This window comes from Miniopterus natalensis, chromosome 2 (genome assembly GCF_054644295.1).
Source record: "Miniopterus natalensis isolate mMinNat1 chromosome 2, mMinNat1.hap1, whole genome shotgun sequence".
NCBI lineage: Eukaryota > Metazoa > Chordata > Mammalia > Chiroptera > Miniopteridae > Miniopterus > Miniopterus natalensis.
Genome location: NC_142082.1, coordinates 119,687,750 through 119,714,152, shown reverse-complemented (window position 1 = coordinate 119,714,152; position 26,403 = coordinate 119,687,750). Strand labels below are relative to the sequence as shown.

The following is a 26,403-nucleotide window of genomic DNA, read 5'->3' as shown; positions in this document are numbered from 1 at the left end:
ATGCATTTATCATGTGATGAATGTGGTCATAACAGAAGTAGATATTATCTTTTTTATATAATGATTAAAAGAGACCTTGGCCATAAATAAATAGGAAAAATATAGTCTAAGACATAAAGCAGCTATTTGGTTTGGTGCATTTTTAGAATAGACTCTACCCTGCTGCCATTAGAGGAAATTAATATAATATATTCTAGACATGATGAAATTAGTTAGATGCTGTTGAAAGTCTTCTAAGTTAATTATATGAGAGTCCCAAATGTGTAATTCAAGACAACATGCCCTGACCGGGGAGTTCAGTTAGTTAGATCCCGATACGCCAAGGTTGCAGGTTGGGTCCCCGGTCAGGGCGCATACAAGGATCAACCAATGGACGCATAAATAAGTGGGATAACAAATTCATGTTCCTCTCTCTCTCCCTCTCCTTCTTTCTCTCCCTTTCTCTCTCTCTAAACTAAATAATTAAAAAAAGCAACATCTCTCTTTTCTAGACCTATAGGTTGAAGTTACTAGTACGACTACTTAGGTTTCCACGGACATCTCAGACCCCATATCGCCATTGCCCCTTCCCCACCTCAAACCTTTTCCTGTGTGCGCCCTGTCTCGGTGTGTTGTACCATTATTCATCTAACTGCTGAAATGAGCAATCTAGGAATCACTTTTAATTCTTTCTAGCAATCCTCACCCCCAAGTCCCTGTCTGAGTCCTATTGAATTTACTTTCTAAATACTTCTCGAATTCACTTTTTTCTGTTCAGGGTCTCTAAATCCAGACCCTTAAAATTCATCCCCTAGATCATTACAAAAGATATATAAATGGTCTTTATGTTCCCATTTTATCTACCCCCACTGAACTCAGCTTTTGAATACACCTATATGACCATGCTTTCCCCTCTGCTTAAAATCTTTGGCAGTTGTCTATTTTCTTGTTGTGTAAAAATCATACTTCTTTGTATGCTGCATAAGGTTTTTTATGATTTTGCTTAAATTCCCCATACATGCCTTATTCTTTCTTCTTTGTGCTCCAGAATCTCTGATTTTTTTTTCTTCTGAAGAGCAGCCTTCTATAAATTCCTCTTTCCATTCCATCTCCCAAAACTTGTTTCTAAAGTATTGATCATGTAGTGTCATAATTGTTTATTTCTCTCTCTTTTGTGGAGCTCTGAGCCTCTTAAAAGCAGAGGTGACCAGGTGATCATGTCTTATGTATGTTTCTACCCTCATACATAATATTAAAGACTAAATGAACATGGCATTTGAACTTGAAGAAGACATTTGACTTTAATGTGAAAGTATCCAATGTCAAAATCCATATTGCAAAATAGTTTACACAGATTTTCATTATTTTTTTTGTCTAACTTATCTTTCAAATATTGCATGGTTATTGTGAAAATTAAAATTTTTCATGTTTGACAAGTTCAGTTCCTTTTATTTCACAAAATGAGTCTATTTTATATTATTAATACTTCTTAATTTTTCCTTTTCATTAACATAGGTATGAATTACTGCTGATAGAAAAGAAATAAGCATGTAGTAAATACTAAGCATATCAAGTTAAAGTATTTAATAAAGCATTCAACTATATATTTATTTCAAAAGCCGTTGCCAGGTTATTCAGCTCTAAACTTAATGGCACAAAAGTTTTTGCCAGATTGTTAGGCAAGTTTTCCAGAATAAAAATAAAAATAATTTGAAATTCCATTTGCATAAACAAATGGAATATTTTTTTCAGCAAAAGCACTAAAAACTAATCAGTTAAAGGACATTTTAAGGATTATCACTATGTAATATTGTTATCTTTTGACAACTGGGAGTAAGAAAGACTTGGAGATATTATACAAGCTTCTAGTAAGTGATCCAACTATCTCCATTCACAAATAAATTGGATGGGATTTTCCCTAACACACATAACCTTAAACTACACTTTGTTATTTTTCTTCTCTTCTTTATTTTACCCTTAATTTACCTGCATTCAATGAATGGGCAGACAAAATAGCAACATTTACCCTGGCCCTAGCACTCCATGTGGTGATGGCCTTATCTGAATTATTCCAAATTGTTCCTACACAGAGCTTCCAAGTGGAGCTAATGATGTTTTCCTATGTTCTTATGGAGCACATTGGTCTGTTATCACCTGAGGGACTTTGTGAATGGGAGGGAGAAACCTCTTTTAGTTCATCCAGAATTAAAATAAATGGAAGGTGGGAGGAGACCAGTCTGTGGCGTGTCTGTTGGTTGGATGCACGTTCCCATGTTTATCACCAGCTGCCAAGCCCTCCACCACCACTTCCCCAGCCTTCACAGAGCAGTCACTTAATTCCCCGGCCAGCTTTATTACCAAAAGTTGCAATCATTGGTCACCGAAACTGAAGAGCAGTGCCTCTGCTTTTTCAAATGGTATGTTGATGTTGTAAAGCAGCGGTTCTTAAACTTGTACCACAGGCATTTGAATCACCAGGGGGGCTTGTTAAAACAGAGAGTGCTGGAGCCTACCCAGGACTTTGGATTCAGTAAGGCTAGGGTGTGGCCTCAGAACTTGCTTTTCTAAAAACTTCCTAGGTGACATTGTTGCTGCTGATCTGAAGATCACATTTTGATAACCAGTCTTGTAGAAAGTTGTTATATAAACAGGATGCTATTCCAAATATGATGAGATCTGATTCTAAAAATAGTGGTACTATTATTAGAGAAGTTTCAGTCTTACCTGGCATAGCTATTATTGAAAGTGGCAGGATTTTTTTGTATTTTGTATATGTATATATTTTTTGCAGTCCGAAATGAGTCAGAAAACTACTAATTAAGCATCAAAGAAAAAATCATACAATGAAGTTTATTGCTGTGGATGTCCAGGAATCATCATCAGTACTTTTCAAATAGACTAAACCAGCAGTTTCTTAGGCTTATAGTATTTGCCCTTCGTGATACCATCTTGCTGTTGGGAAATGTAACTATAGAATAAAATTAAAATCTTGTAATGCAGTAGGAGGTATTTAATACAACAGTAGTCTCCCATACTGGGCAGTGAAATCACTGAGCCCTAGGGAAACATCTAATACAAGGAAGGACAGTGGACTACCACAGTATTGTAAGCAGTGGGATATGTCCTGAAATGTTTTTAGCCTGCAGAAATGTGGTCAATCTAACTGCTGAACTTCTTCAGGGCCCTCGATGCCCTGAATTATATAAAACACAAAGAATACACCCAAATACCCAGCCACATCTTTAGTCCTGAGATTTCTAAAACTCAAAGCAAGTTCTCCCAGGTGTGCTGAATCAAAACCAACTCCCAATCCTAGAGGTCACTAATATTTGTATAGCTGAGAAAGAAAAGAGTCCATGTACTGGTGACAGTAGCTAGAAATCTGGTGGTCCAGTGTACCAAATTCTGAAACTAAAATACCCAGAAGGGTAGGCTCTTTAAATAAACTTTAAACTGAACTTAAATTCAAATAGATGTACAGACACTTTAAATCATTTGTGTACAGAGCTCAAGATTTTCTGTCCTTTGAGTTGCTGTCAAATCATTTATTTATGTTTATTCTTATAGGAAAGCCACTCTAGCATGGTGCACTAAAAACCATAGAGTATTTTCTACAACGTTTTTCATCATTAAATTAAATTTCCAGGGATCTGCCGAAGGCAAAGTTACTAATAAGTCTTTGAATGTGCTTATTCTGAAAGTGTAGTATTAGACACACCAAAATTTGATGGTTCTTAATCAAAGTGGCCCAGACTTGGGGGCATTCAGACTTTTATATGGACTAGGCAAAATGATGGTCTATCCAGACTCACCTTTCAGCTAACACACTTAGCATGGGGACACAGATGGATGGGAAAGATGACCCTGACCCACGCAAGACCCACATTCCTGTGCAAGGATAGAAGCATGATAATCAGGAAATGATGGTTGTTAGTTACAGAAAATGCATTATTGTGAAAACCAGGGGAAAGTGCTTGTGAGAGGAAGTGATTGGATTATGGGGAATGAGAGAATAGGATAGATCATTCCTGCTGAGTAAATTGCTGTGATTTATAAGAGAAAGGGTATAGTGATATCTTGGCCCATTACTGACTAGATTCATTTCACAAACAATCCTAAATCAGAATGTGACAGTTTATGGGGAGACAAACAAAGTCTCCCAAGGATGCTTATATATTACTCAGCTTTTAAACTGGCATATTTCAACTCCCATACCTTTACTGCCATCAGCTTTCTTTTATTTTGATTGTTAACCGTCATAATTTTGTATTCTCCTTATGTGAATCTAAAAATAATTTACTGTATACATTGTGATAAGAGAGATAATACTGGATATATTTTATTATGTATTTTGGAATTTTGATAGCTTCCAAGAGAAAGTTACCTAAAAGAAACTTGAAATTTTTATATACTTGCAAGAAAACTATAATATTTAAATACTAAAATAATTAGATACTATTTTATAGTAGATGAGCATATGGTATTCTAAATATTTCTCTCAAATTATCTATGAATTAATCAAATCATTTTCATTGTTTTGTACAGATGAAATATATATCGTATATTATATACATATAATATATTCATATATCAGTTTAGTTATGTATGTTTTTGCTTTTATTTTTTTAGTTCAGATTTAAGAGTTCCTATTCCATCATATTCTAATGCTTCAAGTATACAAATTGTATAATACATTTGAAGAGAAAGTTTTCACAAAAGATTCAACAAAGGGAACACTTTTGTAACAAAACCGTCAATTTCATCAAGTTTACAGAAAATGAAAATGTTTAGAGTGATTGTTTCCTAAAAAGAAAGAAAGAAACTGGGAAAATTCTAAGAACTGGCATTAAAGCGCAGCTCAGCAAGGGGCTAAATACTTTGCCTTTTCATAGTGATTGATTACTATATAGTCCTTAAAATATTTAGTAGTACAAGTGGTTGTTACGTGCCATGAATTATTTTTGAATGTCATTTTCTCTTAGCTCTGCTTGGGGTAGCAGACACTCCCTGATGAGGGCTTCGATTGTTAGTGTTAAAGGGACGATTACAGGGTTGACATTTTAGTATGAAAGACTAGAAGCTGAATAAGGCATCATACTGCTTTCTGAGCTGGTCTGTAGACATATTTGCAAAACTTGCCAAGGTTTTCCTTGGGAAATGGTTTTGGACCTCTCCTTAGTTGAGACCCCAAAGATCCAGACTATGGAGCAGAGAAGAGAGGATATATTTCCCTGGGAATATTTCCAACCACAAGCTGCCATAAACATAGTCACAGAAAAATCTTGTCAACTTTCTTAGCTACAGAAAATGCTCAGTTAGCTGTTTGTGATGTCTGGGCCACACTAATGCGCCACCTTGTTTGCCTGTTAGAATGATTTAGTTTTAAAAGTGTAGCCCTGACAGCCATGGACTTGCTATACTCTGTAAAGGTACATGAAAGAAATAGATTCTAGACATAGCCTGTCTGTCCTCTTTTGATCTAATTCATTCTGACCCATCTTTCTGGTATGAGTTAGAGACCAAGCACCCAAATTTATAAAGGCCCATTCTAGTCCATGATAAACTATGGCATTTGTCTCCCCCCACACCCCATGATAACGGTTCTTACAAAGACCTAAGCAGTGGCCTCAAAGGCCCTACACAGCTTGGGCCATTTCCTCTCCAGCTCTCATTCTGACTCACTGGAGTTCTTGTTACTCCTGTCTCAGGGCCTTTGCACTATCCAGTTTCCATCCTGTGACACCATTCCTTCCAACATCCTCGTGCTCCCTTACCGCCTTCTAACCTTTGGTAAATGCCGCCTGCTTGGAGAGGCGTACCCTGGCCTCCGTGTTTAACATAGCAGCTCCCGTCGGCATCCCCATTCTCTTTATCCTGGTTCATTGTTCTTAACATGGTATAGCTTTTACTTGTATATTATATATTTATCCAAATTTTATACTATACTTAGATATTCTATGTCTCCCTCCGCTAGAATAGAGGTTTCATGATCCCCATCTCTTTGTTTCTCATCTCAACCTCCAGCATCTCAAAAGTGCCTAGCACGTAGTAGGTGTTCACTGAACGGTAGAAGTGAAGAAGAGTGAAGGGAGCCATTACATGCTGGACGCTCTATATGGAGAGGCCACACCTACCTTGATCGCTTCTGTGGGCTTTGTGTTTTAGTGCTGGGAACATAGAAGGTGCTCAATAAATATCGGTTGGTTGGATGAATACATAGATTACATCTAAAAGCCAACGGAACATTTGGTATAAATAAAAAGAATGAAAGTCAAAAATATTTTCCTGTCTTATGCCACTTGAAATGTGTGGCCTGTCAGAAAATTGCTTCTCCCACAATGGCTCTTACAGAGCTAGAAGGCAAGTTTTGCTAAAACATTAATAATCAAGGGCACTAATACACTGGTGCTTAGCTTGGAGCCCATTCTCTTTTACAGGGTCAAAGGCAGAAGATAGGCCATTGAAATCCACAAAACATTTTATATTTTTCAAAGCATGTTTCTCCATGAGGAGAGTATGTAATAATTATCAGTAATGTTATACTTGGTCCTGATGCCCATCCACTGATTTAACTATTGAATGAAAAGATTCAGAGCTGCTGTTTGTTAGGGAGGTGGGCATAGCATTTCTAAGGAATATCCAGTTTGAAAAGGAAGAGGGTTGACACTCTTGCAAATTGAGTGCAATATGCTGTGAGGACACTCAAAAGCAATTAATTATGCTGATGGTGGGAGAGCTCCCATCATGCCTGTTTGCTATGTATAATAACCTAAACAAATTATGCTAAAATTTGAGTCGGTTTTCATAAAGCTAGAAGTAATAAGACTGAAGATGTCAGGATATGCAGATTCCATGAGTTTTTCTACTATAGTCATCGAACCCAATTCTATCATCATTATTGCACCTCTCAGCTCATCAAATCTCTGCATCCTGGGGCATCTTCTGTTCTCTCCCTCCCCTGGATGCTTCCCTGGGTCGTTTGGACTGGGTCTGTGAGTCAGTGTTTAGAGTATTGCCCAAGGGTCAGAAGAGGTACAAGTAGGAAGGATATGTTTGGCATCCCAAAGGCATTTTCCCACAGAAACTTTCTTATACATATTTGCTAGATTCTTCTATAGCAGTGATTTTCAACCCTTTTCATCTCATGGCACACATAAACTAATTACTAAAATTCTGTAGCACACCAAAGCATGTACCGTATTTTTGCCAACCTAACAAAAATAAATAAATACAATTTTAATTCACACTGGATAACCTTTGTTATGTTGGCTGTTGTCTTTTATTTTATTTTATTTGACAATCTAAGGGAAAAGAGGTCAGTGCCCCTGACTAAACAGCTATTGCATGTTTAAAAAATTCTTGTAGCACACCAGTTGAAAATTACCTCTCTATAGTAACATTTTATTATTGTTATTAAACTATTTCAATGCTATTTTTAAAAAAAATTTTATGGGCTGAGTTTGCCACTAAGTCCCACATAATCTCTCTTAAAATTATGTTCTAAGTACAGATAATTCATTCATAGTTTGAAGATTGTCACTATTATGAACATCTTAAATACCTTTCTGGTATTGAAATAAACCTTTAAGCTCTCTTCAGAACATGTGAATCACTTGAACCAGATATACTTGCCATATTTATCCTACCTCAGTTTGTAAGGAATTATCTGAAATTAAACAAACAAACCTTTTCCATCTTGTCTTCCTAGTTTCAGTCTCATCTTTCTAATTGCCAGATAGGCACCTCAGTTCTCATGAGTTTCTCAGATTCAGTGAGTATGAATCCATCTCAATGATCCCCCTCCATAGTATTATCCTTCCCCCAAACCAGTATCTGTTCCTTAATGTGCTGTTGCGGTGAAGTGTATGAGCATTCTCCCAGTAGTAATACATGAGATAACCTTTACTACTTCCTCTATCTCAGTTTGTGTGCACATCTAATAAGCTAATATATTCTTAAATTTTCTAAATGACTCTATGTTTCATATCCTCCTATCAATATCTACTGTCGCTATTCTAATTTAGGGTCTCATACCTCACCTGGTGTTTTGGAAGTAGCCTATATGGACTCAATGCTTCAAAGCACTTACCTTGTTCGTAGCTGCCTGAGTTTTCTCAAAAACCTTCAGTGGCATCCCACTGTTTAAAGAATGAACTTCAAACTCCTTAACAAAATAGTCAAGTGCTCCTTAACTTAGCTCCCAAGTTACTATCTGAAGCTTATTCCCAGCTATATTCCTCCACGAACCCTGGTGTCTCTGTGGCATCTCTATTCCTTGAATTTAGGGATTCTGAATCTTTTCTGAACCACGGATTCCTCTGGCCGTCTGGTGAAGTGCTTGGACCCCTTCCTAGAGTAGTACTTTTATTGTATAACATAATAAACATAAGATTACTAAAGAAAGCAATTCTATAGTAATAAAATTCTGTCTGTCTGTGAATCCTTTTGTTTGTGTCTTTGAAGTGCCCCTAAACCTGCTCCTGTGATTATCAAAATCCTTCTCATCTTTCAAAGCCTCTTCAGTTCCCGTCTCCTCTGTGCAACTTTACCTTGACTTCCTGGCCCATCTGTATTCACCACTTTGCCCTTTGCCCTCTCATTGATTATTTGTTTTTCTAATTAGGCCTTATCTTTACTTTGGCCTTTATTATAAAATATTGTATTAATTAACAATGATGGGCCAAACACTCTACTGGTCAGTTTCACATGTTTTATCTTCATATTTCTTTTTAAAACGCTATAAAATATGCATATGAGAAGGAAACTGAGATACAGAAATTTTGTTGTTTGACCAAGGTCACACAGCTTTCCCCTTTTATAAATTATTCGAGGAAGGGAATATTTTATCTTCCTCTCTGTACCTTCTCAGGATCTATAGAATAGTATTTGTCCAGTAATGCTTGTTTATGTGGATTTAAAAATTAGAAATACTGGAAAATACTTATTTCTCAATCTTTAATGCCTCTAGAATCAACTAGGGACAAAGGAGGGGAAAACATGTACAGCTGTGTCCCTCGATCAGCGTCCATGACGGCATTCTAGAAACCCTTCTCACACCCAGCAGTTTCACAAATTGAAAACTCAAATCCTACATATGAGCTAAATCATATGGTTCTTAGCTTTTCTCTGACTGACTGAAGACAATCTGACTGTGGGTGGTGGGCACACAATGCAATAGACAGATCATGTATCATAGAAATGTGCACCTGAAACCTATATGGTCTTATTAACCAATGTCACCCCAATAAATTTAATAAAAAAGAGAAAGCTTACACAAGGGGTTTCATCAGTCAATTCCTTAAAATATTATCCCTTGTTTTGCACTCTTGATGAGAAAACAATAATAAAAGTAGAACAAATTAAAGAATTTGTTTGTAATCACAATGAATCCAGCAGTGTTTACATTTGTAATAACAGGATCAGTTGTATAATTTACTTGCTATGCTACCCCCTCAGGGAAAAAATAAAATCAGCCCAATTTGCATTCATCTGACAATACATTTTGAATTTAATTACCTTGTGCTAGTTTCACTTTTCTGTAGTCTAATATGTTTTACAAGTTTTCTTAAAACAACATTATTAGGCTATCTATTTTAGAATAAAAAACAAAAAAGATTTATTTTAGCAGTAGTAAATCTTTTCAATATTATTTTGAGTTTAAAAACCGTGTCTGTGTGGCCCTAGCCAGTGTTTCTCAGTGGTCGGTGTCAGCCGGCGCACAGAAGGGTCTCGGGTTTGATTCCCCGTCAAGGGCAGGTACCTGAGCTGCAGGTCGGAACCCAGCCCCGGTCAGGGTGCATGTGGAAGGCAGCCAAGCAGTGCGTCTCTTACATCGATGTTTCTCTTTCTTTCCCCTTCCCTCTCTCCCTTCCACTCTCTCTAAAAGAATCAATGGAAAAATATCTTCAGGTGAGTATTAAAAAAACAAAACAAAACAAAACATGTATGTATGACCATTAATGCCTTAAGTGAAAGTTCTTTACGTATAGTAATTTGGAAAGGAATTCCACGTTTTTATTTACCAACACCTTTAGGGTGCTGTGAGCTATAAATTAATGCATAATTCATTCATTAGGGCTATCCATTTTTCATGATATCTTCCTATTATTGTACTGTAGCAAATACTACTTCAAGTGTTGATGAATGAATGATTTTCTGTTTGTATAGCTCCAGATGGTCCTCCTGAAAATGTGTATGTGGTAGCAACATCACCTTTTAGCATCAACATCAGCTGGAGTGAACCTGCTGTCCTTACTGGACCGACCTTCTATCTGATAGATGTCGAATCGGTAAGGCTGGTCTTACCTTCTGCAGAAGGTTGTATAGAGCATGGACACGGACAGACAAGAAAAACAAACGAAGAAAACTCATAGACACAGACAACATATGGTGGTCACCATATGAAGGGCGGTGAGAGGGTAGTGAAGGGTAAAGGGGGTCAAATCTATGATGATGAGAGAAGATTTGACTTTGAGCGGTAGGTATACAGTGCAATGTACAGATGATGTATCAGAACTGTACCCTCGAAACTTACATAATCTTAGTAACCATTGTCACCCCAATATATTTAATTAAAAAGAAATAAATACAGGTTTTGGAACCAACTATTTGTATTTTAATACTAGCTCTATTAGACTTTAGGTAATGTATTTAACCTGTGTTTCAGTGTCCACATCTGTAAAATAAAGATTAATAATAGATAACATTATCTAGAGTGCAGAGATTTCATGAAGACTAACTAAATTAGTTAATATGCCTAAAGAACTTAAAACATTGCCTGACACATAATAAGTACTCAATAAATGCAAAACATAATAACATGATTATTATTATATATTGATCCTCAGGGTGTAGATGGTGTATATAAACAAGTGGTTAAATTGATAATAATACACTGGTTTAAAATACAGTGAAAAAGGATTCATAATACCAAATGAAAAGGGAGAAGAGCATTAGGAGAGATATATCCCAAATAACATCAGAGCTTATTATTTTCTTTTCACTTGCATTATCATGCCTTATCTAACCACATTTTGATGTAAATATTACTATCTTCATTTTGCATAAAGGCAAGAGAGGCACAGACACGATAAATAATTTCTTACATAACCGAGACTTGGCTAAGACCAGCAGACAGTGCTGTGAGAGGAAAAAGGAACAGCCATTAAATAACAAATAAAATTTGCCAAATTGAAATATATACTCACCAAATCCACTTTGGATCAAGGATAGCAAGAATTCAAACAGATACTAGCACTTCATAGTTTTCCTGGGATTCTTGGAACCAGGTAGTCATTTAGGTCCTTCCTCTGTTCATTAATTCAATACAAATTTTTAAGTAAATCCAACATGCCAGCATTATTCTAAGTTCTGCATATGTACAACTGAACAAGTCAGATGTGGTCATATTCTTTATAGAGCTTATCTGCAGCTCATTTCATTAATATATAACTATCTACATTAAAGAACCATTGGCCCCCAGACCCAGGAAGAGCACATATCATTGAATTTAGGGCTCATGGTGCAGCCTGGATTTTGCCAAATACTAGCCATGAGGACATACAAGTATTCTCCTACAAGACTCAAATTAAGCAAAAATTGACCACTTTCAATAAAAATATTTGGGCACAGATATCATCCTGGATGATTCTACTGAAAATTAATGCATTTTGTAGTCATTTGTTCATTGTTATCTTTATCTTTTTATGTAACAAATATTTCTTGAGCAGCCTCTATTTACCAAAACAAGGATGACACACAAAGTTTTGTTCTCAAATAGTTCATACTGTAGTGGGAGACACTAGAATATAAATAGCTAATTATAGAGTGTGAGGTATGCAGTTTTTTTGGAATAAAAACTAACAAAGTAATTAAGGTTTCTGTTATGGAAGACACAGGATATAGATAAGACTTCACAGAGCAGGTTAAATTTGTTCTGGGGCTTGGTTTATCAAGTAGGGAAAGGAGGCGGTGGAAAAGAAAAAGGAGAGAAATGGAACCAGTCTAATTACGGATACTGTATATAAAACTACCACACTTCAAAAATAAATAAAAATGTTTCATAATAATAATTGGCGATCAAATATAATATGAGCAAACAACCTTGGAACCGATTAAAGGGATATGATGAATCAAAAAGGTCTGAGGCATCAGTGCTGGGTAAGTGGACAAATACTGGTTAACAATAACAAAGACTGAGTAGGTTTAGTGAAAGAAGATAAATTTTACACAAGCTAAATATGAAGACCTAGCATTCTTTTTGGATTTTATTAAATATTATTTAAGACGTATTAGATCACGTGCATGCTGTGTCATATTTTTACTTCTCCATATTTGTTATCCGTTGTTTTCATGGAAGGCATTGGGATAGTTTAGTTTTACTTTGTGTGATCATGCCCAGTGAACTTATGGTAGTGTAGACTGTTCTAGACTGTTGAACCACCTGACTGCAGATCCCATGTCAGCTACTTAGTTGTTATGGAATGTTGAGGAATTCACCTCAACTCTACAAAATCAGAGTTGAAGTAGCTCTGTGGTCGGGCAAATAACATAAATGAGTCGTCAGAATGAAGCCAATGGGGCGGGGCAGTGATGACCTGGAGGCCCAGGCCCCGTTATAAGAATCAGCTGTCATTCATCTCCAGACAGTTGTTACCCATCACGAATATAAGCCTAGGCTTAAGGAAAAATTTAAAAGCCAGATGTTCATGTGATATTTGAATATTGACAACTAATTAAACACACACTTTCTACCAGTAGGAATATGCACCTCATCAATTGGATTTCTAGGCTAATTTCTTTTCCTGCCATGTTAGAGCAGCGGAACATCTCCTCCACTGCTCTGTCTTAAGGTGGGAGCCATCTATTTGACTTTTTTCAGTGCTGATATTATGTATCAGCCTTTTGTTGTGTTTCTCATATGAACATTGCATTAAGTTAAGAAAGCCCTTAAAAAAGAACATTTGAAGACCATATACTGAACAAAAAGCCATCTTTCAAAGTTACCAGGGAGGGTCAAGTTGACAATGAACTTAATACCGTGAACAATATATATAATTTGTTCTAGAGTGTTTCAAAATCATGTACCTGAGAGGAGCATGCAAAATAGGATTTTACATTTTCTGATGCCCATCTCAGGAAGAGTTTCCCTAGCGGTAGAAACTTTAGCTATGTTTAATTCCTCCAGTGAATAGTCCAGACTGTCCACCAAAGATACACCATGTTCAAATAAATTATACAACTATATTTCGGACACCTAAGGATATTAAGCTGTGCATACTTAATAATTATGACATCTACAGTTGAGTTCTTATCCAGCATCATACATCGTGCTAGTTCAGAGTTTTTCAAACTGCAATCGAGACCAGCATTTTAAAATGAACTGGAATAAAATTATAAAGAACAGAAAATACTAAGTGTATTTCAAAAAGAAGTTGTATTTCTGAAAATTGTATATGTACATGTACATACTTCTTTATACCTGAAAAGTGACTTTATGAATTATGTTATGAATAACAATATCCTGAATTATGTTACAAAATGTGTTTCTTTTTTGTGAAGCAGGGTATAAAATAAAATACTTCAGATCTATTTTTTTTAAATCTCAACAAAACAGTGTAAATACATGTTATCACCCATTTTACATACACAGACAGTAAGATGCAGAGAGCATAAGTGACTTGACAAATGCTATGTAAGAGCTATTAAGTAACTAAGTTGGGATTTGAACCCTTGATGGTTGAGTACCAAAACCTATATTCTTTCTTATATAAAACTGGAGTAGAAAGTAGTGTTTCATTGACTGCAGAGATGATTTTTGCTTGATTCTGATGATTTTTGATGCATTAATTGTTTTTTCTTTTACTTTTAATTGTTAAAAAAAATTGCTAATTAGTAAACTGTTAAAGTAACACTTTAGATTTCCCAGAACAATTTCTTTAAAAAAATACAGTTTACCCTTGAACAACACAGGGGTTAGGGGCACCAACCCCTACACAGTTGAAAATCTGCATATAACTTTTGACTCTGCCAAAACTTGTTATTCCTCAGTGTCCACAGGGATTGGTTCCAGGACCACCTGTGGATACCAAAAGCCTCAGATGGTCAAGCCCCGACATAAATGGCACAGATGAATGCATACAGGCAGCCCTCTGCATCTGTAGACTCCTATCCACAGATTGAAAACTGTACAGATATTCATTGAAAAAAATCTGCATCATCTGTGTTGACCCACATAGTTCGAACACATGTTGTTCAAGGGTCAACTCTAATTTAAGTCTTGACCAGATAAATATATCACATGTAGCTTTGTATTATTATATTTTAGTGATTTGTATCTCAAGTGCTGCTTCCTTTAATTGTTAGCTATTTTTTCCTATAGGTAGACAGTGATGAATTTAATATTTCCTTAATCAAGTCAAATGAAGAAAATAAAACCATAGAAATTAAAGATTTAAAAATATTCACGAGGTATTCTGTGGTGATCACTGCATTCACTGGCAACGTTAGTGCTGCATATGTAGAAGGAAAGTCGAGTGCTGAAGTTATTGTCACTACTTTAGAATCAGGTAAGGCATATTTTTCATCATTGCTAAAAATTGACCTAGTTAGGTATCTTTCTTACAGTTTCTCACACCCCTCCCTAAAATATGTTACAAAAAATTTTTTAACGCATATGAATATAAAAGTCAATGACTCACTGTGATTGACAAAAGTGAAGCTTTCTATTTTTGAGGCAAAGTGGAATTATGTAGAATAACCAATCCTTGTAAATAAAAAAATAAATTAGTTCATAATAAACGCACTTATACTTTTTTTTCCTATTTATTTAAACACAAAGTGTTTCAGAAATAGTTACCTTGCTGAAGAGATGATTTTCCCAGTTGTCTGTAGCCAAAAATGCTTCACCTAAAACTCCATTTTAGTTATTCTGTCTCATGATTTGAGTGTACATTAAAGTGATAATACTCTATTATTAAATAATCTGGAAGTCAAAATTAGAATCCAATCGCATTTACCATATCTGTTTTCTTCACTTAGTTAAGTGACATGTTTTATTATATAATCTACTTGATAAATGTCAGAATCCATACAGATTTCCTCAAGTTCCTATGAACAGGGTCTGAATGAATAATAAGATTGTAACCAATAAGAATTAAATGTGGAAAGTCAGCTTCCCAGAGCTCGCTTGCCCCATCCTCCTGCAGACTCCTGATGTTCTTTGCCACCAGATATGTCTTTGGAAAGGGATGTGTTGCTATAGTTTATTTGTTGCTATCTGTAAGGTAAGTAGAGGAGGTAAAAATAATTTTTAGTTAGTCTTTTCATTATGTTATCTACTGTATTGTTTGTTGTTATGGTTCTAAATTAAAAAGTGCATCTTATTCTCTGAACCCTAAAATTCCACTTGTTTCAAATTTGCTGCCACGTATATCCCAGGTATCTATTTTCTTACAGTTGTTCTCCCTCATCCTGCCTACCTGTGAGGAAAGATGCTGCTGAACTTACGCACATTCATGCCATAAAGCATTGATTGCAAATCTTAATGTTTTACCTCTTCCAAGGATATTGTAGTTTAATAAGCTTTTCCTGAACATCTGTAAGTCAAATTTTAGATGTAAAACCAAATGTATTTGGAGACTAGGAAGTTCTTTCCCGCATTTAAAGAATTCTTCCACTCGTGAAACTTTAATCCTGATCTTATTTTTGAGAAACATCTCTTGTAAAAAGAATATATACTAAGTAATTCTTATGTATCCTAAAAATGTTTAACAGCTAATGTTGTGAAAATGTGTGTTGAAGCAGTTTAACCTTTATTTTAGTTATGTATTTTTGTACTTAAAATATGATAGTTGGCACAATAACATGTTATCTCATTCTCTTTTTTTTTCACTGTTATTTATTTATTTTTAGTTTATTTATCTTTAGTTTTTTTTTAATTTATCTTTATTGTTGAAAGTATTACAGGTGTCCCATTTCCTCCTCCAATTAACCCCCTCCACCTCGCTCCCACCCCCTCCCCAGGCCTTCACCCCTTCATTGTCTGTGTCCATGGGTTATGCATATATGCATATAACTTCTTTGGTTAATCTCTTCCCACCCTGCACCCCTCCTTCCCTCTTTCCTCTGAAATATGATCGTCTGTTACATGCATCAATGTATCTGGATCTATTTAGTTCATCAGATTCTTTTGTTCATTAGCTTCTTGTTCAAGAAGAACCTTCAACATTTCCTGTAGTACTGGTCTGGTGCTGATGAACTCCTTTAGCTTTTCTGTGTCTGAGAAGCTCTTTATCTGACCTCCAATTCTAAATGATAGCTTTGCTGGGTAGAGCAATCTTGGTTGTAGTTCCATGTTTTTCATCACTTTGAATATTTCTTGCCACTCCCTTCTGGCCTGCAAGGTTTCTGGTGAGAAATCAGCTGACAGTCATATGGGTGCTCCCTTGTAGGTAACTAATTGCTTTTCTCTTGCTGCTTTTAAGATTCTCTCTTTGTCTTTAACCTTTAGCATTTTAATTATGATGTGTCTTGCTGTGAGTTCCTCTTGTTTGGGACCCTCTGTGCTTCCTGGACTTGTAAGCCTATTTCTTTCCCCAAGTAGGGGAAGTTTTCTGTAATTATTTTTTCAAATAGGTTTTCAATTTCTTGCTCTCTTTCCTCTCCTTCTGGTACCCCAATAATACGAATGTTGGGGCTCTTGAAATTGTCCCAGAGGCTCCTATGCTATCTTCATATTTCTGGATTCTTTTTTTCTCTCTGCTCTTCTGGTTGGGTGTTTTTTGTTTCCTCATGTTCCAAATTGCTGATTTGATTCTCAGCGTCCTCTACTCTACTGTTGATTTCCTGTAAATTATTCTTCATTTCAGTTTGGGTAGCCTTCATTTCAAATTGGTCCTTTATTATGTCATTGATTTTCTCAATTATTTTCATCATACTCTTACTAATATCCTTGAGCATCCTTATAACCATTATTCTGAACTCTGTATCTGTTAGCTTGCTTGGATTTATTTCATTTAGTTCCTTTTCTAGAGATTTCTTCTATTCTTTCCTTTGTGACAGTTTTCTTTGCCCCCACATTTTGGCTGCTTCCAGGTGTTTGTTTCTATGTATTAGTAGAGCTGCTATGTCTCCTGGAGTTTGTAGAGTGGCTTTGTGTAGTAGGTGTCCTGTAGGGTCCAGTGGCTCAGCCTCCCAGTCACCTGAGCTGGACCTTCTAGGTCCTCCCCTGTGTGGGCTGTGTGCTCTGTCCTGTTGTAGTTGAGCCTTGGTTGCTGTTGGTGTCCCTGGGAGGAACTGACCCCTAGGCCAATCGGCTGTGAGGACCAGCTGCAACTGCAGTCAAAGAGCTGCTGTGCTGGAGACACCCCTATGGAGCAGGATTTACTTCCGTGGAGCTTTGGTGTTCACCAAGTGCACCCCTTGAGTGTGTCACTCGTGGATGTGGTAGGGTTGTGATCCAGTGTGGTCGAGTCTGACCACCAGGTGCACTGCCTCTGGGGCCTCCCGGGAGGTGCAAAATCAGCCTTGTCCAGTGCCTTGCCCAGGGCCACCCAGCAAGAGCTACTCAACAAACTGTAGTTGGCTGCTACTGTAGTTGTGCTGGGCTTGGAGGTGTCCAGGAGAAGCCAAGCTATGAGCCAATGCAGCTGCCGCTAGTGCCAGGCCTGGGGCCACTTATCAAGCCGTATGGGGCCCGCTGCCTCTTGTTTGAGAGATTTTAGGAAAGTCCTAAGCATGAGGCTCGAGAGGCCACTTGCACAGAAAAGCCCCTGGAAATGGCCTGGATGAGCTGCAGGTGGGGAGGGGCGGGGCCTCGGGAATCATGGGGCGGGGCCAAAGGTGAGAGTCAGGTGCTGGCGACTCAAACATGGCGCCTGCCTGCCGGCTGTGTGCGGGGAGGACTCGCCACAGGAGCCATGGCCTCTGCCAGCCCTTCTGCCTGGGAGGAAGCCGCCCCTCCACCTCCCGCCCGATTCCAAGCAGGTTAGTTCCTCCCCGAGTGTCCCGGGTCCTTTCAGGCTGCTGCCCGGCGCTGGGCTCAGAGGGAGCGTCCGAGTGAGTCCGTGCCGGGCCCTTTAGAGGAGCTGCTGGGGCTCCCGCAGCCTCCGCGACCCTCAGCGACAGTCCCCGCTGGTTTCACAGCCGTGGAGCCCTGGGCTGGGGCCTGCTGTGGGTCTGGGGCCCCTCGCTCCTCTGGGAAACCTCCACCATGGAGATTCCCTCCCGGGTTTCAACCGCAGCACCGGGTGTGGGCCCGCTGCTGCATCTCCGGGACTCAGCCCCGATCCGCCTGCGTCTCCGCCCCTCCTCCCGGTCTCGATGCTCCTTCAGGTCCCTGGCTGTGGGGCTTCTGTGCAGCCAGATCTCAGGAGGCTCTGAGTGATGCTGGTTCTGTATTTTAGTTGGAATTTTGATGTGGTTGCGGGAGGCGGCGGGTGCAGCTGTTACCTACGCGCCACCTTGTTTCCTCTCACTTATTTATTTACTTATTTTTGCTTGCCACAGGGCACTATCTCTAAAGATGTTTGCAAGAAAATAAAGATTATACCTGAACTACTAGCAGCCAAATATTAACAGCCTTCTTTGTGGAAATTTTTTACTTAGAATAAAAGAAAATATCCATTTCAATTTGATCAAAACAGATATATTCATTCAATCAGTTATTTATATAAAGAGCACTAATTATGTAGTGTAGTAAGAACTAGTTCATAAAATATATTTTTATTATGAACTATATTCATAAAATAATTTTATCCTCATGTATATCATTTTCTTTCACAATAATTTATTGATACTTAGTTACATGTTCAGCTAACATGTTTATCAAAAATAAACTGGAATATCTAGGTTATATAAAGAACTCTTAAAACTCAATACTACTCAATACTAACAAATCCAATATGAAAGCTGACAAAAGAAATTTCACCAAAGAAGGAAATATGACTGGCAGATAAACTCATGATAAGATAGATTTTCAGTATCATTACTTATTAGAAAAATGCAAATTAAAACCACGATGAGATATCACTATGCATCTTCTAGAACAGGTAAAATAATAATTTTAAAAATAGTGAGACTACCAAGCCCTGGCAAAGATGCAGAAAGACTGGATTTCTCAGATATTTCTAGAGCAACTATAAAAGGGTAGAGCCACAATGGAAAATACTTTCATAATCTTCTATGAAACCAAACATGCACTTACCGCATGATCCAGCAATTGCCCTCTCAGGCATTTATCAGAGAATTGAGAACTTGTGTTCATGCAAACATCTGTATGTAAATGTTAATAGCAGATTTATTAGTGATAACAAAAAAACTGGAAGCAGCCCAAATGTTTTTCTATGATTAAACAAATTCTGGTACACCCATATAAGGGAACACTACTCAGAAACGATAAAAGAATGAACTATTGATACATGCAAGAACTCTGATGAACCTCCCAGTCATTACGTCATTCTCAAAATGACAAAACTATGGAGATGGAGAATTATTAGTGTTGTGGGGAGGCATGGAGGGCAAATACAAGGGGACAGGAGGAGGAAGTTCCTTTATGGTGATGAAATTGCTCTGTATCTTGTTTCTTGTGATGTTTATAGGAATCTGTACATGGGATTAAATTGTATAGAACTGCAAACAAGAAAGCATGAAAAAGTGGTTAAATTTGAATATTGTCTGTACTCTTATTAACAGCATTGTACCAATGTCAGTTTCCAGGCTTGATATTAAACTATACTTATAAGATGTCACCACTGGGGAAAGCTAGGGGAAGGTTACTTGGGACTGTGTGTGATTTTTGCAGCTTCCTGTGAGTCTGTGTTATTTTTAATTAAATTGTACTCGTCATGGAAATGTGTTCTATATAACAGTAAATGCATACATAAAGCTAAATAAATAAGAAAGAAATGTCTAAGTAAATGAATTGGATCAGCATTCTGGTTCCTGTGACCTAAAGATGTCAAGATTTTACAATGTATCAACCATTTTGCTTGTTTCCATAATTCACATTAGCATAGTTTAAATAATCTGTGTAATACTCTTTATAAACAGAAATTTGAAGTGAATAAGTTTTATATGGAGATCCAAAAGAACATATTTTTTATAAAATTTAATTGCTTAATATTTCATTTTAGTCCCTAAGGATCCACCTAACAACATGACATTTCAGAAGATACCAGATGAAGTTACAAAATTTCAGTTAACGTTCCTTCCTCCTTCTCAACCCAATGGAAATATCCAAGTATACCAAGCTTTGGTTTACCGAGAAGATGATCCTACTGCTGTTCAGGTTCACAACCTCAGTATCATCCAGAAAACTGACACGTCTGTCATTGCAATGTTAGAAGGACTAAAGGGTGGACACACATACAATATCAGTGTAAGCTTTCATAGCTTTTAATTATTCGCCTATTATACAAAGTCATTTTACAAACTTGGCATTCAGAAATATTTCAGCTTATGTACACATTTCATTTTTCATATCTTTTGTGGGATTGTTTAAGATATGCCAACAGAAAATAGATTTAGAGAAATGAAATTGGTGATGCCCTGTTATAATACAGCAAGTCCTATGAAACTTTGTAGATGATTAAAACAGCTGTACAATTGTAGTAGAAATGCCGAAATAAAGGAGAAAGGAAATGCATGTTAAAAGTAAAAGAGCAGTAGTATATAAAGAGATAATTGTGCCAAGTGTAAAATTAGGAATGTGTGGTTAAAAATGTAAAATGGAAAAACAAATTTCAATGGCAAAGAGCAGAAATAACTATTTACATGATTAAAATCTCCATGTCTTTCACATAACTATTACTAAAAACTAATAACATTATATCTTCATTCTAAGTTATTTATTTTGGAAAGTAAGCATGTATATGAGTTCAAATGCATATATAGAGACACATACAATTTGTTTTGTTTGATGATTTTTATAGCATGTCTTACAATTTTCAAATACAATTATCTGATTCAGAAAATCATCTTTTAAGCAACATAGAATTCATCCTAAACCTTAGCTTATTAACTATTATCAACTAATCCTCCTACCAACTCTTTATAATGATCAGAATACTTTCATTAATGTTTGTGTGTATGTGTGCAGGCATGTGTGTGGTGTCCTCAAAAATGTATACAACTTTAACAGCTGATAGTTGTTAAATGAAAGTAAAATGTATTTTAATAAACACTGCCTTTATAATTATTCAAAGTGTGTAAGTGTGTGTATACATTTTTCGGGACCCCTTTATAATATATATATATATATATATATATTTCTCTCCTAGCTTACTTTGTATCTTATATATATCTTGCTAGTATTCTTGTTGCACATACCATTAAATAGACTAACACTGTGAAAGATCTATTAGAGGGACAGTGGTGGTTAAGAGAATGAACTGACCTTGGTTCAGATCCTGACTTAGCTATTTTCTGTGTCTGGTCAGTTTCCTCAAATATGGATCATAGTTTCCTTATCTGAAAAATTAGTAATAGGAATAATATAATTTCTTTATAGAAATGTATTAAAGATTTATAGTTATGGTAAATAGGGATTGCGCTATCAGTTTTGCCTATTGTGAATATGAGAAAAAATAGAAAATAAAACACAAATAATATAATTTAAAAAACAAGAAATAAGTTTTCTAATTGGTTGTTCACAAAATGGAATTTATAGCTTCCTCAACTCCTGAGAGTCTATTAGAAATGTATAACTTCAGCACCTGTCCCCATCTCCTGAAAGAAAATCTGCATATCTTCATTTAACAAGGTCTCTAAATGACTTCGTTCCACAGTGCAATTTGAGAAGCACTGTCCAGCTCATCATTTATTATATCACTTAAAAGTTAGGTTGTACCGTAAAGAAATAAAAATAATGCAGCACAGTATAATATCATTTTTTGTTGTGGATACTTTCTTAATTTTATAAATTCCAATAAACATTCTTTTTAGATATTTTTAAACCATATTATTGGAACTTTGTTTATCATAACTGCCACATCATATATATCATTATCATTTTAATTCAAAGTATCTATAGTATGGAGTGTGAGTCACTATAAATAAATTAATTTGAGTAAACATATTCTGAATTTTGTTTCTCAAGTATAATGAAACTGGCCAAGAACACAGCCTTTGCTTTATATAGCAATATAACATGAATAAAAGAAGATTCTGTGTCTACAGTTTCCTAAGCACAAAGTTAATTGAAAGGATTCACATCTGTGTAAATCACCCTCTGTATATACAAACAGAAATGCTTTATGTGTATATGCTGCATTACGCAGGTTATAGCGTCAGATACTTTGGGGCAGGGGTGAAGAAGGGCATAAAGGGCAACTTTCAGAGGGATGATTTAATACAGGAAAACTGGGAGGCTGAGGAATAGGATTTCATCTCAGAGAAGGGAAAAAGAAGATCTTGAATATGGATTTGCAGGAAGCCAGTTCCCTAGCTGCAGAGAGAAGGAACAGATGTTAGAGTAGAAGAAGAGAGCACAGACACAGCATCTTTTCTGTTCCTCCTACGGGTTCCGACTGAAGCCCTGGCCCTTTCCCAGCCTCAGTGATCGGTCTATTTCAGTCACTCAGCCTTTGATCTACAGGGCTTAGTAACATAAGAAGAGTTTTAAGAATTACTTTATTGTTAATGTTCTTCCTTCATATACAATATGCATTTAAGTGAGTGCAAGAAAATTATAATGAGCAGACTCTATGCAATTGTTTTTCAAAATAGAGTCATTTTAAAATTACGTATGACCGTAGTCAGTTATATGTACACATAAGCAATAATCTGAAAATAGTAACAAGGTGTTTCTTTGTTTTAGGTTTATGCAATCAATAGTGCTGGCGCAGGACCCAAGGTTCAGATGAGAATAACCATGGATATTAAAGGTACATACACGAGCTCCCTTTCCACAAATGCTGTTGTCTTAATCAAATAGTAGTTATAACTTGAGTTCTGTATTGGAGTCAAGGATGTAGTCAAGCTTTTAATGATGGCTGTGCATATAATAATTGTATTTAAGTAATAATGTATGCTTAGTAAAGCTATAATTAAAATGCCCAAATAATTATGCAGATTACCATGTTAAATAAAGAGAATGCCCACCAGCTATTTTTCTTATATTTCTTTTCCTCTAACTTTTTAGACTTTTCTGAGACAAATTTTATAGTTCATTACTTTGTTTTTTAATTTTAATGAAGGGTAAAACTCATTCTTTAAATTACCCATGACTAGAAGTTGACTAGTTAATTAGATTCCTTGAATGAGCTTTATTTATAGAGCAAGTTGGGTTCTTTTCAGTTAATCAAATAGAGTTTACTCAACCACTATGTGATCAGCTTTATGATTCTAACTACAAAGATTCTGATCTATCAATTCATTAATCTGACTGGTAGTTTTTATAGAAAATATAACTAAAATTTGGAGCCCCTCACTCCCCAAGTTCACAAAAGCTGAAAAATATTGTTAAGAGGAATTTAGGGCCATTCAGTTATTCAGGGTTCCTTCTCCTCCTGAGACTGAAAACATGCATATAATTTTGCCCTCTCTCTAAAAATCTGTATAAACCTGCAGAGAGCTAAAAAACCCAAAAAATCCAAAACACCCAAAAAACTTAAGCATATGGACCTTTATTAAAATTCCACCACCTGTTGCTTCTCTCTTTAATGCAAGTAGTAACTCTTCTCTGTCTTCAGTAAGAACAGCAGAGCATGAAGATTAAAAGCCAGCTCTAGGCTGAGTCTAGGGTCAAACTGCAGAGGCTGAATCCTGAATTGGCCACTTGATATCCGTTTGACTTTGGGCAAGTTTCTTAACCTCTATAAGCCTGTGTAGTGGAGATAATACTAGTTCCTACTCCATAGATTGCTGTGAGGAATAAAAGAGATAATCTTTGAAAAACCCTTAGGACAGTGCCTGGAAACTAGTACTATCAAGAATGAGAAATATTCACTGTAAAGCGAAGCTGATACGTTTTATCATTTCATCAATGGGTAGTTTGCATAATTGCAATAGTATTAATTATTTGCTTTAATTGATAAATTATGTGCTTAGAATATACAAATACAAAAAGCCTTAAAAATCAGTAATTTTTTTAAAATGACAATAAAGAAGAGCTCACGTCATACTATCTTAATCTCTGTTATTCATTGGCAGACATGTAAATCTGCAGTAACAATAGATGCATTGTATTAATTCTTCAGTAAAAAATTTCCATTTCATCTGCTTTGGTCATCCCAGGTGAACATAATTCTGTCTTTCCTCTCCTTAGGGCAGATAGACTCATGGCCAGTTATATAGAGGAGGTGTATGTGTACTGGTGGCAATGGTGGGCTCTTAGAGAAATTAATCTTTGTTCAGTGACATGAATGATTTTTTTAGTAACATGGAGTGATGCTGAATTAATAGTAGTCTCATTAAATTTACATTTGACTGATAACGTCAAGTTGAATAGTAATGTCCAATGTCAGATTCTTCTAACTGGAAACCTTTTCTTGGGGACTCGCCAGTGGCCTTCTTGAGAGTTTCTCAGAACTCCCTGAAACCTGAGGCTCTTCCTGCTGAATTCTTTCTTCCTTCTTCCCTTTCACAGGTGTCGACCTGTGATCTGTGGTCTAAAGGCTTCCGCAGCTACTCCCGCTCACTGTCACTTTACTCTTCACAGATATTTTCCCCAATAGACTTGCTACTCATCTAATATCATAGCCTTTATGTCTCAGGGGAATGAGCTAAAGGATCAAGTAAAAAAGATTTGGTTTCCTTTTCTAGCTATGTCACATAAGGCCATTCTTCTTGTGTGTAAAATGGAAATAATAATGCCAATTTTATAGCATTATTGAGAGGCCTTTTAAAAAGATTTAATAAATATGGAAATTGGAGTTTGATTAAGCAACTTACTGTTGCTCACACAGCTGGTATGTATAGATATAAGATGAAATTAAACAAACAGAGCTTCTAAAAATATTGATTTTGGAGATATTTGTATTTATTGATGGTAAAATGTGAATTATCAGTGCACTTTTAGAAATTATTCTGGCAATGTCTATTAAAGTTGAAAATACGTATATGTTTTGTTCCAGAAATTCTGTTCTTGGGAATCTGTTCCACAGAAGTAAAAGGATGTTTGGCATCAATAAACTTGGGGGGTAGGAGGTGCTGGTATGACTAGAATAGAAATTGGTAGACCAGCTAAAAGATGTAAAAGAAGGAGAAGAAACACTAAAATAAAATAGTAGTATGATTTAGTGCATTCATAAAAATTATATAGGAGTGAGAGCGTATCTAATTTGAATTTATTTAATATGTGAAGATAAGTCAGATGTCCAGAAACCGTACTTGAGTCCCATTATTTCAAGTTAAGTCTTAAATATGTGATTATATCATCAGGAGATAATAATTGCTTAATATTTGCTGTATTAAAATAAAACTCAGTTTCATTTGTTCTTTATGTTTGGCATCACTTTATCTGTAAATTAACTGCATGAAATAAAAATTTAAAATGCTTATTTATTTTCTTCAGAAACAAAATATCAATTACATTATGATATTTCTTTGTTTATAGCTCCAGCACGACCAAAAACCAAGCCAACCCCTATTTATGATGCCACAGGAAAATTGCTTGTGACTTCAACAACAATTACAATCAGAATGCCAATATGTTACTACAATGATGATCATGGACCCATCAAAAATGTTCAAGTGCTTGTAACAGAAGCAGGAGGTATCATCAAATAATAACTTACCTTGTTAAGTTGTAAAGTATGACTTGCTGAATGGTATAGAAATTTCAGTTCAAAATTAGTAATGTAAGTTGACTTCTGATTATAGCACAACTCGTGAGCTTAATAGATTGTCAATATTATCATCAACTATACTAAACATTTATTTATGTCTAAAATTTTTATGAAAATAAGAGAAGGCATAGTTAAAATAAATGATTTATTTATTTCATATGCTAATGGGACTGTTTTAACTTTGGTAGCTTCATTGGAGGTATGAACATTAGAGTTACCCTTGACTGAGGGATGTTTTTTCCCTCTAGCTGCTTATCCAGGTAAATCACTTGAATCATCCCTGGTAGTTCATAGAGTGAAAGATATTTCATCCAGAAATTCCTCATGCAATTATAAAAACACCCTTTGCAAATGTGAAAAATATATGAATATATACTTATAATCATTCTTTCTTTCTGAAAACAGCTCAACATGATGGAAATGTAACAAAGTGGTATGATGCGTATTTTAATAAACCAAGGCCATATTTTACAAATGAAGGCTTTCCTAACCCTCCGTGTACAGAAGGAAAGACCAAGTTCAGTAGCAATGAAGAAATCTACATCATAGGTGCTGATCATGCATGCATGATTCCTGGCAATGAAGACAAAATTTGCAATGGACCTCTGAAGCCAAAAAAGCAGTACTTGTAAGTGTG

General features: G+C 36.1%; 1 protein-coding gene across 1 annotated transcript in view; it reads left to right on the top strand.

Moving 5' to 3' along the window:
- Positions 1–26,403, top strand: part of PTPRQ (protein tyrosine phosphatase receptor type Q) — a 237,961-nt gene that overhangs the window by 158,269 nt on the left and 53,289 nt on the right. The window contains exons 45-50 of the mRNA XM_087814520.1: positions 10,147–10,268; positions 14,360–14,546; positions 20,112–20,356; positions 22,796–22,862; positions 25,535–25,693; positions 26,172–26,394. Coding sequence (XP_087670646.1) covers positions 10,147–10,268; positions 14,360–14,546; positions 20,112–20,356; positions 22,796–22,862; positions 25,535–25,693; positions 26,172–26,394 — 1,003 coding nt within the window. The remainder of the gene's footprint in view (positions 1–10,146; positions 10,269–14,359; positions 14,547–20,111; positions 20,357–22,795; positions 22,863–25,534; positions 25,694–26,171; positions 26,395–26,403) is intronic.